At 53.7% G+C, this 19,244-nt stretch overlaps 1 protein-coding gene across 6 annotated transcripts in view; it reads right to left on the bottom strand.

Annotated features, from left to right (window-relative positions):
- Positions 1 to 19,244, bottom strand: part of PIR (pirin) — a 490,330-nt gene that overhangs the window by 4,902 nt on the left and 466,184 nt on the right. For all 6 annotated transcript variants that reach the window (XM_078602892.1, XM_078602890.1, XM_078602891.1 and 3 more), the window contains 2 exons: positions 12,084 to 12,168; positions 4,910 to 4,954 (listed from right to left, as the gene is read on the bottom strand). In XM_078602892.1, coding sequence (XP_078459018.1) covers positions 4,910 to 4,954; positions 12,084 to 12,168 — 130 coding nt within the window. The remainder of the gene's footprint in view (positions 1 to 4,909; positions 4,955 to 12,083; positions 12,169 to 19,244) is intronic.

The following is a 19,244-nucleotide window of genomic DNA, read 5'->3' on the forward strand; positions in this document are numbered from 1 at the left end:
GGCGGTGACGTCACCACGACGCTTGTGCCAGGCCATGTGCACCTTGAGGCCACGTGAAGTGTCGAACGCCCGCTGGCAGGAGGTCACGGGGCAGACCCAGGTGCCACGGGTCGACTGACCGAGATGACCGAGATGACTGGCTGATGCACCACCTGTGCCCCCTACTGTGCCAACTTGCTGTGCTTTAGCCACCCGGCGCTCCGCTCGTTGTTGTGAGCGTCGCTCCTCCGCCCTCCGTTGTTGTTGGAGGGCGACTGCCTCCAACTGCCCAGTAGCGTCCTTCACGAGCCTCCTCCACTGAGGCCGATCTTGACACCGCTGGTACCAGTCATCGGCAAGTCCACTCAGCTCCACGTCCTCCTGTACCACATCACTCCATCTCTTCTCTAGCCCGTGCCGCGCCCATTTAGCCCCCTCGATCCGGCCGAACAAAAGCTGTTTAGGCATGCGGTGGCTGGGCATGCGGGCTACATGACCCAGCCAACGCAGCCTTGCCTGCCGGAGGAGCTCACTGATGGGACTTTGCCCAGATCTTTCAAGGACTTGTGAGCTCCTCACACAATCCAGCCTGGTTAAACCCAGGATGGATCGTAGGCAGGCCAGCCTAAATGTTTCCAACCGGCGAAGATGCTCCACTAGGGGGGTCCACGTTTCGCAAGCATAGAGAAGGGAGGGAATGACCGTGGCCGAGAAGACCTGAAGCTTCGTGCGGAGCGACAGACCAGGTAGCTTCCACACAGCGTTACGCAACCGATGAAAATATATTGCCGCTCGACTGATTCGGAGTGAGACCTCTGCTGATAAACTGGAGCCGGTCATGAGCACACTGCCCAGGTATGGGAAACTCTCTACTCTCTCCACAACTGCCCCATCACCGATTGGGAGTTGTGGGGGCGGAGTGCCCGATGGTACAAAATACCCAGGCAGGTGCTTAGTTTTGGTGGGGCTGATGGTAAGGCCCCACCTCTTAGTAGCACACTCCAGTCTCAGCAGCAGCGTCTCCAACTCCTCTTCTGAATGAGCAGCTATTACCAAATCATCGGCATACATAACGTGGTTGACCAATAGGGAGCCATCCCTTGATCGCACCCGGGCGTCGATCAGCCTCCCATTATATCTGTACCAAATGGTAATTCCCCCGGTACAGCTATTGAAGGCTTCACGAACTACGCAGTCGAAATAGATGTTAAATAATGTGGGAGCCAGAGGACATCCCTGTCGCACCCCAAGGTGTACAGGGAAAGGCTCCGACTCCCGGCCACGTAGTTTTACCCGGGCCCGCTCACCATCATGAAGGTCCTTAATGATCGTGAGCAGAGGGTCAGGGACTCCGAAAGCACGAAGAACAACCCAGAGCCCAGTCCTACTGATGGTATCATAGGCCTTGACCAGGTCAATAAAGCAGAGATGTAGGTCTTTTTGGAATTCCCTACACCTCTGCTGTAGCAGACGGACAGAAAATATGGCATCTGTGCAGGACCGCCCTTTCCTGAAACCACATTGGGGCTCCGCAAGCCTCTCCTCAGCATGCCTAGCAAGGCGATGTTGAATAATCCTTGCCAGGACCTTACCCGGCACACTGAGGAGTGAGATGCCCCTGTAGTTGTTACAGTCGGTACGGTCCCCCTTCTTAAAGAGGGGGACCACCAGGGCATCCTTCCAGTCCTGCGGAACCCGTCCAGTGGTCCAGACTGTTGTTATGATGTCATATAGGACAGTCTGTGCACAAACGCCACCCTCCCTCAGCATTTCGCCTGGGAGATCATCTCTGCCCGGTGCCTTCCCTGGTCTCAGACTCCGGATCGCCCTCAGTACTTCCTCAACAGCCGGTACCTCAGCCAGCCACTCACAGGGGGTGACCTCTTCCAATATTTGAGGCACCGCAGCCTCAGCAGGGTTATCCCCACTTTGTGCCATGATGTTTTCCTGGCTGAGAGATTTTCCCTCCCCCAGGACCTCACAGAAATGCTCAGCAAATCTGCAAACCTGTTCCTGGGGGTCGGAGATTGGATCACCGTTTTTTCCTCTAATGATGGTAATAGGTGTGGCGCTACAGGTTACTTTTTTGATGGAGTTAAATAGTGATTTGTGATCGCGGGCCACTGAGGCAGACTCCATCTCCTCAGCAACCCGCGACCACCACCCATCCTTACAGCGCCTCACGGCTCTCCGAACCTCCGAGCGAAGACTGCGGTAAACCTCCTCATTCTCTGACGTGGGATGCTGTAGGCGATGAGAGTGGGCCTGTCGCTTTTTCTCAATTAACCTGAACACCTCCTCCGTCAGCCAGGGTTTCTGGGGAGGTCTGGACCGCGTACCCAAAGCAGCCATTGCAGCTGCATGAGTCACAGTCTTAAACCTCGCCCATTTACCCTCGACATCAGGTGGAGTGGGGGACGATGCCAACCCCAGCTGCAAGCGATGATGAAATTCTCGCTTGCAACTTTCATCAGCTAACTTAGACCAGGCCACTTTTGGTTGGAATGGGATCCTGGGTGTACACCCACCACCGGAGTGGAAGAATGGCAGGCGCATCTTACAGATGACTAGTCGATGGTCAGAGGGCAGATCAGCTCCACGGTAGGTCCTGGTGTCAAGGACATGGGCTCGCATCCGCTGGTCCGTCACTACGTAGTCCAGCAGATGTTCTTGCTTGGACCCGGCATGCATCCATGATGTTGTGTGGATGCGCCGATGCCGGAAGAGCGTGTTAGTAATTACAAGCCCATGGGCTGCACAAAAATCTAGCAGCCTCCTACCGTTATTATTGAGCTGATCTGGCCCATGCCTTCCAATCACTCCAGACCAGGTGCCAGCATCATGACCAACTCGGGCATTGAAGTCACCCAACAAGATGACTCTGTCCCGAGTGGCCACTTTAGCCAGCACCTGTGACAGGAGGTCATAGAAAGCGTCCGACTCATCGGCTTTGCCTGCATCCCTCCACAGATGTTCGTCTTCGGTGGGGGCATAAGTAACCACGACCACCACTCCTCGCCTCTGGTTGATGGGAAGGCGAGCCCAAAGTATCCTGGGGCTTACAGCTTCCCACACCTCACCGCCACGCTCCCACGCCCCCTTCATTCTTTTGTTCAGAAGAAGAGCCACACCCTGTTGTTTGGCAGTCTCCTGCCCCGAGTAGAGGACTGTCCACCCCTCATGGTGGCAGGAGCCAGAACCGGTCCACCGGACCTCCTGAATGCCACAGAGATCCAGGCGGTACCGGTCCAGCTCCCGACAGAGGAGTGGCAGCCTCTCCTCCGCAGTGAGCGTTCGAACATTCCACGTGGCCATCCGCAATGATTTTTCGTTGTTTCTGGAGGAGCCCCGAGGGTTAAAATTCAATCTCCTGGCTCCGCCAAATGGGGTTTGGCCAGGAGACGTCATAAAAGCCTGACCCCCCGGGGCCTCCGGCACAAGCTTATTAATTACAGGTTTATGTTTAATTCGTAGTTTAGTGGTGGTTAATTGAAGGTGGAGGGGTTACCAGCCCCTCGCACCCGTCCAGAGCCCCCGTTTAGCCACTGTGGTGGTCACAGACGCCATGAGGGGAGAGGCCAATGGGCATTGGCCCTCCCCCCACAGCACTGCCCACGACAGTGTTGCCCGTCCGGCACCGCGAGGAGGTAGGAGGTTGTTTTGCCGGACTCACACACACACACTCACTCTCACACGCTCAGACTCACACACACTCTCAAACCCTCACACTCACACACTCACCCTCACACTCTCAGACTCACACACACACACTCACTCTCAGACTCACACACATACACTCACTCTCACTCTCTCACACTCACTCACACATACTCACTCTCACACACTCAGACTCTCACAAACTCACTCTCACACTCTCAGACTCACACACACACTCACCCTCACACTCTCAGACTCACATACACACACACTCACTCACACACACTCAGACTCACACACACACACTCTCAGACTCACACTCACACACACTCACCCTCACAATCCCAGACTCACACACACACATTCACTCTCACCCACTCAGACTCTCATACACACACTCACTCTCACACACTCACTCTCAGACTCACACACACTCACTAACTATCACACTCTCAGACTCACACACACTCACTCTCACACACTCAGACGCTCACACTCACTCACACACACTCAGACTCACACACACACACTCTCAGACTCACACTCACACACACTCTCAGACTCACACTCACACACACTCTCAGACTCACACTCACACTCACTCTCACACACTCAGACTCACACACTCACACACACTCAGACTCACACACACACACTCTCAGACTCACACACACACACTCTCAGACTCACACTCACACACACTCTCACATTCTCAGACTCACACACACACTCACTCTCACACACTCAGACTCACACACACTCTCAGACTCACACTCACACACACTCACTCTCACACTCTCAGACTCACACACTCACACACACTCAGACTCTCACACACACACTCACTCTCACACACACACTCACTCTCACACTCTCACACACACACCCTCACACCCTCAAACACACACACACTCACTCTCACACACTCACACACACTCTCACACACTCTCACACACACACACTCTCACACACACACACTCACTCTCACACCCTCACACACACTCACTCTCACACCCTCACACACACTCTCACACACACACTCACACACACTCAAGACTCTCACACACACACTCACTCTCACACACTCACACACACTCTCACACACTCTCACACACACACACTCTCACACACACTCACACACTCTCACACACACACACACGTCCCCCCATGTTCCCCACGACCGTGTTGGACGCTGCGTCACAACCCAAACCGCCGTTGCCGCGAGCGACAGCGTTCCGGGCGACGGCGCGATCGAAGCGGCGGTGTGGCTCACCCAGCGTCACGGCGCCTGCCAGCGTGTACACCATGCCCGTCCAGCCTGCAAAGACAACGCGCATGTGCTGTGTCATCCGGGACGATTTCTGTGTTTTCAGGTCAACGGCAAATTATTTCGATTTAAAGCTTTCGTGACTGCAGGGATTCATCTTCTTGGTTCTTTCGGTAAAGTCACGTAGAAGTGAAAAAAATAAAATAAAAAAGTAAAAAAATAAAACTTATATAATTTTATTTTATCTTATTTAATTACTTTATTATTTCCCTTCTACGTGACTTTACCGAAAGAACCAAGAAGAGGCAAATTATTTGTCCGCGATCTCGAGCCGCCCCATCCCTTTGCGCCGGGGGGCATCTGACGGCACTTCCATACCGCGACGAGCGTCTTACACGACAGCTCCTCTCCACGCAGGTGACAGGGCACCAAACCCAGTGGCTGCTGGTGCTGCCTAATCGGCATCCATTCGAATTTGGAAAAATTTGAACCGCGGCAACTGGGGCACAACGGCCCACGGTGAGGAGCGAGGAGAGTTTTACGATGGGGGGCAATGCCCCCCCCCCCCGCCATCGCCCCCCTACCTCCTGGATCCGCCACTGCTGCCACGTGCATCTCAAACAATCCGTCTCCTTACCGTGACCCACCACACTGGCCCCCCACCCACCCCTCCTGCAGTTCATGAGAAATCGAGTTTATCAGAAATACAGCCTGGGCACTCCATTTCCATCCCCCCAGAGAACTCGGTCTGCTATTCCTCCCACACGCAAAGCGTGGAATTGGCCTAAACTACCCAATAGAGCTGGCGCGATTACGTCGAGTGATGGACGAAGATTTTTCTGGACTTTTTTTTCTGGTCATTTACTCGGGGCCCCGTTTGAAATGGCAGCTGCCCCCCACGTCCAAGTGCCTCCCGATGGAGGGAAACCCCCAACAAGCCACGCCCAGCTAGACGTGGCTGACGATGCCGATGCCACACCAAGCCCTGACCGTCACCGGTCATTTTTTTCCGACCATTTTCATTTGATCCGATTGTTCGACGAATCAACCGGCGATCGTCAAGGTTCTACTTTTTTAATTCCTCTTCTATCACCTCCCCTTCCTCTATCTTTTTCCACACCTCCCCGTCTCCCTTCATGACTTCACCTTCCTCAATCCCATGCCCCCCCCTCCTTCACTCGCTCTCTCCATCCCCCTCGAGCCCCCCTCCCCTACCCCGGCCCCCCACGCTCGCAGGCCGCGGTATCTCGCGATCGCGGCCCGGAGTATTCGCGCCGTGGCAGCAGCCCGGCCCCTGCGATGCCGTTTGCGGCTCGTCGAGATAAAAAAAAATGCCCAGACTCACGCAACCACGGCACACGGCACGGCCAAAACCACCACCACCACCGCCACCACCAAAACAACAACCAGACACAACCGCGTACTGCTGCGCTGCAGGGGGGGAGCAGCAGCAGCAACAGAGAACCACGTGTGTGTGTTTGTGTGTACGTGTGTGTACGTGTTTGTGTGTGTTTGTGTGTACGTGTGTGTACGTGTTTGTGTGTACGTGTGTTTGTGTGTGTTTGTGTGTACGTGTGTGTTCTTATGTGCGTGTGTGTTTGTAGCGGTAGTGTAGCAGTTAGCGCGCTGCGCTATGAACCCGGCAACCCGAGTTCGATTCCTCAACACCAGTGACGATTATCTGAACCGGTCCTGGGCCTCCCGTAGGTCGACTCAGCCTCAAATGAGTACCTTGTGCGGTGTGTAAACATCACCACTGGGGAAACAAAGGCGGTCGGGCGTGGTGCTGGCCACCCACCGTTCCGGCTTTCATAGGTGCTCGCTAACAGCACTTGCCCCTAAGTCTGTTAAGACTACGCGGGGGATCTTTGCCTTTGTGTGTGTGTGTAGGAGCGACGCTCACAACAAACGAGCTGAGCGCCGGGCGGCTAAACACGCAGCAAGTTGGCACAGTTGAGGTGGCGGTGGTGGTGGTGTGGGCACAGGTGATGGTGGGGGGGGGGGCACAGGTGATGGTGAGGGAGGGGGGTGGGCACAGGTGATGGGGGCACAGGTGATGGTGGGGGTGGGCACAGGTGATGGTGGGGGGTGGGCACAGGTGATGGTGGGGAGGGGTGGGGGCACAGGGGATGGTGGGGGGGGGGCACAGGTGATGGTGGGGGGGGCACAGGTGATGGTGGGGGGGGCACAGGTGATGGTGGGGGGGGGGGGCACAGGTGATGGTGGGGGGGGGGCACAGGTGATGGTGGGTGGGCACAGGTGATGGGGGGGGGCACAGATGATGGTGGGGGGGGGGGCACAGGTGATGGTGGGTGGGGGGGGATGGGCACAGATGATGGTGGGGGGGGGTGGGCACAGGTGATGGTGGGGGGGGGCACAGGTGATGGTGGGGTGTGGGCACAGATGATGGTGGGGGGGGGGTGGGCACAGGTGATGGTGGGGGGGGGGGCACAGGTGATGGTGGGGGGGGGGGGGCACAGGTGATGCACCTGCCAATCATTTCAGTCAACCCGGGCCACCCGGGGTCTGCCCCGTGACCTGCTGCCAGCGGGCGTTCGACACTTCGAATGAACATCGCCCGGCACAGGCGCCATGGTGATGTCCCCGCCACTTAGTGGCAAATGACGGTTGTTGTTGTTATTGTTGTTGTTGTTATTGTTGTGCCGAGGGGGGGGGGGCGGGGGGGGGTCGACTCAGCCTCAAATGAGTACCTGGTGCGATGTGTGATGGTGGTCCTGGCCACCCACCCCCTCGTGTGCCGTGGTGGCCCTCATCGCTAATATACCCTGTGCAGACTGCACAAGGGCATATTTGACTTTGTACCTGTGCGCGTGCATTTGTGGCGCACACACGAAGCGCACCTAGCCTGGCACAAGCGCTGTCGCGACGTCAACCGTCGCTTAGCGGCGAACCGCGGCCGCTGTTTTTGTGTCGGTACGCCGCGAACCCGGTGACTGTACTGGTCACGGCTCTAACCAATCTGTGCGGATGGGGGCCCTCCCCACCATCACCAACTCCGGCTCGTCGATCAGCGCTCGGCTCGGTGCGGTGTGCAAACATCGGCACGGTGTGGCGGTGGCTGGGGGGGCGGGGGGAGAGACAAGGTGGTGGGGGGCCGGGCGCGTGTGGTTTGCATTTTCTTTTCCACCGGCCACACGACCGTCACCTCGCCACGCGTCGGTGCTCGACTCACGAAAGGAACTCGTTGTGCCCCCAGCCACCGCAGCGCTCGACGACGTGGTGGTGGTGGGGTGCGGGGAGCCCGCTCGTTGCCTCGGTGTGTCTGGGTTTCTCGAGGTCCCCGAGGTGTTTGTCTTTACTCTCTGATGGCATCTGGTTCTCGGTTTTGTGTTTTTTTGTTTTGTTTGCTCCCCCCCCTCCCTTAAAACTCAAATGAGTACGCACACGCACACAGATCCCCCCACCCACCCACCCACCCTGCCTCCACCCCCGTATAGTCTTAACAGACTGCTAGGGCAAGTGCTGTTGGCGAGCACCACGCCCGGCCGCCTTTGTCTTCCCCGCACTGCACCAGGTGCCCATTGAAAGGCCGGGTCGGGTATAAATTCGCCACTTGTTGATCGGCCGCGAGCGGGATTCGAACTCGAGGTGGCTGGGTTCATAGCGCAGTGCGCTGACCGATTCTGCCGCCGCTCCCCACACACACACACCCATCCCAGCGCCACCCTCTGCCACACACACACGCGCGTGCGTGCGTGTGTGTGGCAGAGGGTGGAGCTGGGATGGAACACGGGGAAAGCCAACATTTAAAAAATATATAATAAATATAATAAAACCCATGGAAAAGGGGGAGAGGGAGAACAAAAATGATGAAAGAATAAAAATAAAATTGCCGCTTGCACACAACATCCGCTGGAGAGGGCGATTCAGTGGAAAACCCGCGCGGTGGCACACACACACATTCACGTGCAGACACACACACATTCACGTGCAGACACACACCCATTCACGTGCAGACACACACACACGCACATTCACGTACACACACACGCGCACCCATTCACGTACACACACACACGCACCCATTCACGTGCAGACACACACACACATGCACCCATTCACGTGCAGACACACACACACACATTCACGTGCAGACACACACACACAAACGCACATGCACTCATGCACACGCACACACTCGTGCCAACACAGGCACAGGCACACACAAATACCCCCTGGGTATCCTTTTAACAGACTGTTAGAGCAGCATCTCTGAAGGCCGGCACGGAATAAGTGGGGGTGGGTGGCCAACTCCACAACTGGCCGCCTTTGTCTCCCCAGTGGCGATGTCTGCACGCTGCACCAGGCATTCATTTGAGGCCCAGGACCGTTTCCTATAATCGTCACTGGTGTTGGCCGTGAGCGAGAATTGAACTCAGAATAGCGGCTTTGTAGAGCAGCGCACGCACCAATGCACACACACACACAAGTACCCATGCACACACGCACACACACAAGCACCCATGCACACACACACACAAGCACCCATGCACACACACACACACAAGCACCCATGCACACACACACACACACAAGCACCCATGCACACACACACACACAAGCACCCACACACACACAAGCACCCATGCACACACACACACACAAGCACCCATGCACACACACACACACAAGCACCCATGCACACACACACACACACAAGCACCCATGCACACACACACACACACAAGCACCCATGCACACACACACACACAAGCACCCATGCACACGCACACACGGCACCCAATCGTGTCAGCACAGGCACACACAAATATCCCCGGAATATCCCCCAGGTAGCCTTTAACAGACTGTTCGGGCAAGTGCTGATGATGGGCACCGAGCAAAGCCGGCACTCCACACGAGGGGGTGGGTTCACAACACCTCGACCGTTGTTTCTGCCACTGCTCATGCCACACCAGGTACTCATTTATTTCCGAGTGGACAAAGCGGAGGCCCAGCACAGATTCAGATATTCGTAATCAGGCGTGAGCGGGAATCGAACTTGGGTGGCCGGGTTCGCAAGCGCAGTGCGCAATCCACTACAGTACCGCTCCCCACACACACGCACGCCACACAGGTGCGCGCATAGATTTGTACAAACACACACAGACGTGTGTTCATACAAAGACAAACATCGCACAAATAACCCACAAAGACTGCAGGGGCAAGTGGGAGATGGCGTGACCAACACCATGCCATGTCCCACTGCTAAGGTTTACCAGATACACATTTAAGGCTGAGTAGATATAGAGGAGGCCCACGACTGGTTCAGATATCACTCCCCACTGATGTTAGCCGTGGCTTGGAATCAAACCTAGATCGCCAGGTTCATAGCGCAGTAGGCTAGCCACGCTAGGTGCACATTGAGGCCACGTGAAGTATTGAAGGCTCGCTGGCAGGAGGTCACAGGACAGACCCAGGTGCCATGGGTTGACTGACTAAGAAGACCGGCAGATGTATACGCACACACGTGCACACTTGCACAAACACAAGTACACACTTGCACGCACAAACACAGCAGCAGGCCACACGTCACCAATAGCAAAGGAGGCCGACGTCTGTACGCCGGACCACATGATCACCAGACCACATGTACAATCGGACCACATGAACGGCAGACCACACCATTAACGGACCACACGTACACAGGCTCGCACGGCCAGTAGACCGCTAAAACGGCAGGCCACATCATCACACAGACGTCCACCAGGCCGCATAAACATCAGCGGTCAGGTTCACATCTCGACGGATCGGCGAAAACACATCGGCTTGGCAACGGGCCCCGCGAGCCGTTTACGGAGCGAAAGAAAAAATCTCCCCAACAGCACGTGGATCCGCCTGCAAATCTTCCATCGCACGCACGCACGCGCGCACGTGCGCGAGATGGCACAAACGAGCGGACCTCCCCGCGCCCGACGCAACGGAGCGAGGAAGCGCGAGCGACGCCGCGCGGTGGCTCGGCTCCCAGGGATATTAAAAAAAACGCACGCAAAGCCGAGCGACATTTATGCCCTCCCCTTTGCTTTGTGTTTCTTTCATTTCGCGTGGCGCCAAGAGAGCTGAATCTTCTCGTCGAATTGTTTTTTTTTTTCCACGCCGCCGGTAGACAGACCGCAGTCGGCGGGCACACGACTACCACTCGTGGCCCGTGATGCTGCGAGAGGGATACTGGACGCGGCGGTGTGCCGGGCACAGAAATGTATGTACGTATATTGAGCTTCTTTTTCGAAAACCTTACGTAGCCAACGATGCTAATCAGCGGTGCGTGGGAAGGACAGCAAACTAAACACAAAAAGCAGTTTCAAAGAAATCACTTTTCAATCTTGGAATGTTTTCTCGGGACGCGGACCGGGACAGACCGGTGGGTGGAAACGAAGCCCTGGTGGTGCCTCACCGGGGCGCCTGGGTTCATTCCAACACCACACCGCCACCATCGACCGTCCGCGTCTCGTTACGGAGTGGGCGTCTGAGTTCACGCCTGAGCAGAATTTAAGTTTTTATATATAACAAAAACGGAATTGCTTGCAAATCACTCGCAGAATGAGTCCAATATCGTCACAACTCAGAGGCAAAAGCAGAGGTTGATCCTTGGACAGTGCTTGGATGGGCAGTGAAATACGGTCAAGTAACCGCCGCAACCTGTGTGGCATGGAGGGGGAGCCTCATCCAGCAGTGGATTGAAAATGAGCTGCACGGGTCCACACACAAACCTCAAAACAACGAAGCACGCTCGTCAAAAGCAACGGCACTTCTTTACAGCACGCAGACAGAGAGAGAGAGACAGGGTGGTGTCTATGTGCTATGCAGAAGGGTCATTGCCTGAAACGTTGGCTAATGTATATATATATTTTCTTTTTAAGGCCACAGGGTCACTGACGGGCGTGCCGAGTTCTTTTTTGTTTATTCTTCTCGCGAGGTCACCGCCAAGGCGGCAGCGGCGTCGCCAAGTAACCCGTTTCATTTTGACGACGTCCGCAATCGATCGCTCAACCCGCGCACACGCGACGGGCGGTCGGCTTTGACGCGGCAGCGCGACAGACCGCCGCGACGCTCGACGGTGGAGGGATTTGGTCAAACGTCACCGAGCGAAAGCCTCTGGAAGAGAGGGCCCTGGAAATCGCGGGGGGGCGTCGCCGGCGTTACTGGAAGGGCGCGTCGTTACCCTGCGGCACGGGCTGGGAGTGCGTGGCGCCCTGCGCCAAGCGGAAGTCCAGGTACATCGTCGGCGTGCGGGTGTACACCTTGGACTGCTCGCACACGGACAAAGTGGGGAGACACGGGGAGCGGGAGACACGGGGCGTTATTGCCAGCACCGATAATGCTCACTCGTTCATCCACCTGCTCGCTCGCCCATCTACCCATTTTTATTGTTGGGTCACCCACAAAATTCGACATCCACCCGCTCACTCACCCATCCACCGACTACATCACCTACCCATCCACTTGTTGACTTGCCCATTCCGTTCACTCACTTGCTTCTAACCCATTCAGTGAACCACTCATTCAACTGCATGCTCATTTGATCACCTGCTCAACCACTCATCAACCCGTGAAATCGCTCGTTCATCTACTCGTGTTCCCATCTGTCATCCATGCGCTTGTTCACTTGCTCGCACGCTCTTCGACAGGACAAATTGCTCATCCGCCCGCTTGCTTGCTGGCTCGCGTGATCATCTTGTCAACCGCGCGTCCACGCATTAAATCGCTTGTCCCCTTGCTCGCTTACTTATCCACCCGCTCGATCCTGTCTCTAACCGGGGCTACCCTCGCGTTAACGGGTCTGCTGGCCGGTGGGGGGTGGAAGGGTGGGTGGGGAGTTGCGTTTTACGGTGGACATTAATCTCTCCCGCGCCGGAGACGCGGTGTTTATTTGGCTTCGTGCGGGTGGTCCGGCGACTCGTCAATTCAGCTGACCACGGCGGTGACCCCTGACCCCGAGAGGTCGCCCCCTCGAACCGCGTTGTCTCTGCTGCCGGCCGAGATAACAAAACAAAAAAAGTGAAAGCTCCCGAACTTACCGACGGCTCTCGACACTCGGACTGAGAACGAGCATCAGGGTCAACGGATGAGCCCACCATTTTTTTTACTTGATACAGCAAGCGTGCTGTGACGGTTCCACCTGAAGACAGAGGCTTGTATTGCCTCCGAAACGTCGTGATTTTAATTTTAATTTTTTACCTACGTGACTTTACCGAAAAAACCCAAGAATATGATAAAACACCTACCAGTTCATGTTGAAGAGTTTGATCAGAATCAAAAGTGGCTTTCCGATGGATCGAATGGCCTCCACCACGGGAGTGCGGAATATCCACCACTGGCTCAGAGCCCACCGATGGCGATGAGCGAATGCCCAAATGTTTGAACAAATAAACCCTCTGATTGGACTTGATACCGAATATATACACGACTGTGACTGGACGACCGAGTCTAACGGTGTTCTGGAAGGTTTAGAAATTTGCCATGTGACACAAATGCAGTTGAGTCTGTTTATGAGTCGAAAAAAAATGTGAAAACCAACATTCTCAAATCTTGAGCCCACTCACAAATTACTGTCCAGAGGCAGAGTGTTTTCACTCAAGTGGGCAGCGTTGCTCTAAAAGATCTCAAAACATACGAACCTCATCCTCGGTGAACCGAGTAATTTGCCTGCCATGGAGTGTGACGCTAAAGTCAATTACTATTACCACGACGAGTACAGCACACGTGCTTTCATATACCATCACAGACACACACGTGCCGACATGTGAATTGAAGGTGCAACGCTTAACCAACCACAGCTCCAGCAATTTGCTGAATTGTCAAGATTCAGGGTCTCCATTCGTTTAATTAAGGTCGGATTCTTGTTTTTTTACAAACACGGCGTCAAATAGGAGTAGAGCCTCCAATGGCTGCTCCAGGGTTGATGCGAGCCCACTGCATACAACAACAAATACAAAGGCCGCAACAGACTCTTTGGGGCTGTCAGCTCGCACCTACCAAGACCGGCACTGCACACGAGGGGGTGGGTGGCTAGCACCATGTCCCAGCCGCCTTTGTCTCCTTTGTGGCAATGCTTACGCACCACGCCAGGTATTCTTTTGAGGCTACGTCGACTTAGGGGAAGCCCGGGACCAATTTAGAAATTCTTCACTGGTTTTGGCCGTGAGCGGGAATCTAACTCGGGTTGCCGGCTTCGTAGTGCAACCCGCTAACCGCTACGCCACCGCTCCACGCGCGCGTGCAACAACAGATACAAACTGACAAACATTTAATATCGTTTACGCACGCGATCAAAGCGCGTTTCTTGATCTTGAGAATGCATCTCAATCCATGAATCGATGCGTTATGCCACCCCGTGGATTTGCGCGCACGAAACCCAAGCGCTTGTTGTTTTTTCAGCTCTGACCTCGACTGGGGCTCGCTCGATCGGCGAACAAATGAACCTTTCGAGGTGGCAGCGTCTCCGAATGGCTCGCGGCACAACAGGAAGGCCCCCAGCGTGCTGTGCGCATGATGGTAGCAGCGTCACGGCCACCGGATCAAAAATAGCTGAACGCGCACGGCCGTTTTGTTTATAGGTATCAAGGAGGACAACAACAGCAACTTGCGTATTCCCTTTAACTCGCTTGCGAGTCATTTAATCCGCGTGTTCCTCTTCCCGTCTCCCAGCGGAATTCTAAGCACGCACCTCTCCGTGCTTCAGCCGTTGCCCCATTTTGCAATCGTCAGCGGCCGTGTTTCTGAGCCGTACACGTCACACCGATCACGAATGTTCTTCTTTTGGCACAACGATACGTTTCTTTTTCCGTTATCAGGTTCAGATTTGCAAGAGCGCTCCACTCTGTTCTCATCTCTAGCCTCTTCATTTCATCGTTTTCATCCCCGGTCTACCTTCAGTATCTGTCCTCGGTAGACAAAGACAAAGATCCGTCCCCCCCCGTGTAGCCTTAACAGACAGTTGTGGCAAGTGCTGTTAGCGAGTAGTACCTATGAAGGCCGGCACGGCACATGAGAAAAACGACACAAACCCTCTCCCGTAGCTCTCTCGTGGCCAGCAGACCTCGGCACTGGCATTTAGCTCCTGAACAAATTGCTGCGATACGCAAGAATACAAAACAATAAAAGTGTTGTACTACCCGACACGCAGTATTATGGCCAATGCATTTTCTCACCAGTTAGAGCAAGCACTGGAATTTGTTTAGGTATCACTCTGTTAATAGGTAGCCACACGGCTGGGAGACCAGAGAACAGAGCTGACACCGCTGGGATCCTGGGTTTGAATCCAGACTTCAGCCACTTCTGACCGAAACTGGCATCTCCCGAGTGTAGTGAGTTGATGGTCTCAGCCCGTTCAACGATGACCGCACAAAATAAAAAAAAAACATCGCGATCAACAATGCGGTTCCCCACTTTATTTGGCTAAAATTCCCGCCCCGAGAATTAAAACATCGGGTCGGTCCATCACGCGACGAACATTAACTCTCGTGCGCGGAGCGAGTGGGAAAGCGCTGCCCTCTGCTGCGCGCAAACCCGAGGATCACGTGACAGGATCCCCAGAGAGGCAACTTGGCGGCAGCCGCCTCCGTGCGCCGTTCTCCAACACGCAGGGTGAGCAACTGCTCTGCCGCGAGAAAGTCATCACGTAGAAGGTAAATAATAAAATAATAAAAATAAAACATAATTAAATTAAATTCTCACGACGTTTCGGCCACAACGCAAGCAGCCGTCCTCAGGTGAAGAACAGATCTGTCGGGAAGACAGCATCTGAATGAAGCACCTTGTTAAGGCGCTCTTCCCTCTCCAACCCAGCTTAAATATACGCTCCAAGCCTGGTGGTGTTTCATTCAGATGCTGTCTTTCCGACAGACCTGTTCTTCACCTGAGGACGGCTGCTTGCGTTGTGGCCTAAACGTCGTGAGAATTATTTTATTATGTTTTATTTGTATTATTTTATTATTTCTCTTCTACGTGACTTTACCGAAAGAACCAAGAAGATGAATCCCTGCAGTCACGAAAGCTTTAAATCGAAAAAAAATCTTCTCCTCGTCACCGCCGCCGCTGCGCGACGTCGATTGCACGATCGGAGGGGGGGGGGGGAAATTTGGGGGTAAAACGACGAAATAGGAGGAGGATGAAGGTACAACTCTCCGTGTAGTGGCGAGACGCACGTGCGTGGCGTAGGGGGCCCAACGGGCTGCGCTCCGCTCCACAGGGCCCGGAGAGGGGGGGGAGGGGGTAGAGACCGCGTCTGCTTTCACTTAAAAAGACACGGAGCAGGGGAGGCGAGGGTTTGGCAAAACTTACAAACAAAACCTCGCTGCCGTGTCACAATCCACCAGCTGCCCGGGGGCCCCAGCCCCCCAGACCACGAGCAGATGAAAAAAAGTTTAAATGTGCAAAGGAGGAACTTTAACAACTAAAGAAAATGAGGGCGAGACAGCGAACAGAGATACTGTCTGGTGGCGCGCCTGTGATCCAGAGATTTGTGAGTTCATGGGCCCTATGTGAGTCTATGGGTCGTGTGTGAGTCTATGGGTCCTGTGTGAGTCTGTGGGTCCTGTGTGAGTCTGTGGGTCCTATGTGAGTCTATGGGGCCTATTAAGGTTCTACGTAAATCCGCAGAACCTATGAAAATGCATTGGTCCTTATATTTTAAGGGTTGACTTAAAATGAGACTTATATTTTTATGATCGGAGTTAAATGAAAAAAAGGTTATATAATTTGAATCTTTCGTGACCACAGAAATCCATGCTCTTTAGCTATATAACCTCACGGCAGCTCTCTCGCCCGCTTCAGCAGTTGTCCTGCTGTAATTGTTTCACCTGATGACGATCGCTTGTGTGGCGATCGAAACGTCGTGATCTATTCTTTTCTACCTACGTGACTTTACCGAAAGAACCAAAGAGTAAGGTTATATAATGTTGGAGCACATTTGACAAAAAGCTCTGCTCCTATCATCATCATAAAATGTCAGTGTCATCTTCATCATCGTGACATCATCACCACCATCACTAATGCGACCGTCACCGTCACCGTCATTGACGCCACCACTATGACCATGATCCAGGTGTAATGGTCGACACCCGTGATGGCGCACACCTATGACCCGGCGCTTCGGAGGCAAGGGTCAGCGGATCACGCGATGATTTGCGAGACTCCCAAAGGTATGCCGAGCTGTGAGGTGGCCCAAAGGTGGCAGCACAACAGCAAGTGGGATCATGTACCAGTCTGTGCGGAACATCCCCTTGTATGCACGTGGGCTTTCTCCCACACGCATAGAACGTAAAAAGAAACATTTACTAAACATTCACCAGCAGGATTCCTTCTGACAACGAGTCATGAGACTCAGTTACTAGTTGCTGGATGATACATTATTATTGATGTTCATATTTTAATATGAAAACCTCACTGAGTCGCAATAATCATATTCACGATATTCCTGCTTGTAATGTTTGACGAATTCCTCTTAGTTTAGATATCTAAAATGTGTTTTTGTGGAAGGAAGCTGGCGAGATTGGTAATGCACGCTCGCAATCTTCTCTGTGTAGTTGGCCTGTCAGCGACCAACTCACTGTGCTAACAAGTAAGTCACCGTGGTGGCGAGTTGTTAACTACCTCGCCTGGTATAGAGGAGGTCGTGGGTTCGATCCCGATCCTGACGCCTGGATATTTGGAGTTTGCGTGTTCTCCCTGTGGTCGCGTGGATTTTTCACTCCACATTTAGCTATAAGTTTCCACACGACAAGCCACTTCGTTGAGCTATCATTTGTAGCCAGGTCACTTCTGAAAAAGCTCAGTGGGCCTTACCTGGCAAAATAATAAAAAAAAATTTGTTTAAGCAAGAGGAGGCCCCATCACTGTACAATTCCACCTAACCTCCACCACCAACCTCCACCTTTGAGTTGCGTGATCGCAGCTCCCGGCCAACACCAACAAAACCGCGAAAAGTTTTTTTTTTACCGCAGCCTTTTTAGCCGGAAACAAAAATTAGTAAAAAAAAACCACAAGAACGCCGAGCGAGGTTTAAATGAAAAGGCGAGGGGCTCGCAGCGGCAACTTCACAAGCAGCAGTTGGCTCAGAACCAACGTGAGGAGATGGGGGGAGGGATGGGGGAGACGGAGAGACGGGGGAGACGGAAGGATGGAGAAATGGGGAGATGGGGGAGATGGAGAGAAACGGGGAGATGGGAGAAACTGAGGGAGATGGGGGAGATGGAGAAAGATGGTGCAGCTGGCCTGGGGAGGCAAAACTTTGTATAATGCCGACATTGCTCACTTTCTAAACCGAGAAGAGAGGGGAGAGAGGAGAGGACTGAGAAGCAGAGATAGGTGAGGACAGGAGGTGTGGTGAGGATAAGAGAGAGAATACGTGGTAGGGGTTTAAGGAGATGGATTAGGAGGAGAGTAGAGGAGGAGAGAAGAGAGGGGAGGAGGGGAAAAGAGTCGAGAAGAAGGCAAAGGACAGGAGAGAGGGGAGGACAGAAGAAGAGAGAACACGAACATTTTAAATAGGAGAGAAGATGGAGAGAAGGCGGAGAGGAGAAATTAAAAGAGGAGAGACAAGAGGACACGACAAATTAAAAGGGGAGAGAAAACGGAGGAGAGGAGACGAGAGGACAGGCGCATGGACAGAAGAAGAGACAAATGGAAAGGATTCTAGATTTGAAGCTTTCGTGACTGCAAGGATTCATATTCTTAGGTTTTTTCGGTAAAGTCACGTAGGTAAAAAATTTTAATTAATAAAAGTCAAATAAAAACTAAATAAAAATCACGACGTTTCGGAGGCAACACAAGCTTCCGTCTTCAGGTGGAACCGTCACAGCACGATAGCTGTATCACTTGTTTTTATTTTACTTTTATTAATTTTAATTTTTTACCTACGTGACTTTACCGAAAAAACCTAAGAAAATGGAAAGGAGTTCAGAGGAGTTCAGGGGCGGACAGAAGGGACAGGGGAAAGTCGACGAGAAGAACGATCGACAATCACCGCTGGTGTTTTTTTTCCCCCCCACACACAAAGGCCACGCTGGACTTCACAGAGCCCCGTCGACAACCTCAGGGTAACCAGGCGACGAGGCCGCTATCGTATCACGTTTACACTCCGGCAGAGAGCGAGCGAGAAGGAGAGCGAATAAGTAAATAAATAAATACCATAAAACAGGCAATCCCCCCCTGCCCCCCTCCCCGCCACCACACACCAATTTTCCAGATCGGATTTCCATCCCAGCAGGAGGCCGACACCTGGCTTGTTGGACACAGCCATGAACAGTGTCGGGTTGGTTTGAAATGTGAAACAAGGTGCTACGCCGAGTTAGAGGCAGGCGACATACGAAGATAAAGATAA

The sequence above is a fragment of the Lampetra planeri genome, chromosome 19 (assembly GCF_965212315.1).
Source record: "Lampetra planeri chromosome 19, kcLamPlan1.2.h2, whole genome shotgun sequence".
NCBI lineage: Eukaryota > Metazoa > Chordata > Hyperoartia > Petromyzontiformes > Petromyzontidae > Lampetra > Lampetra planeri.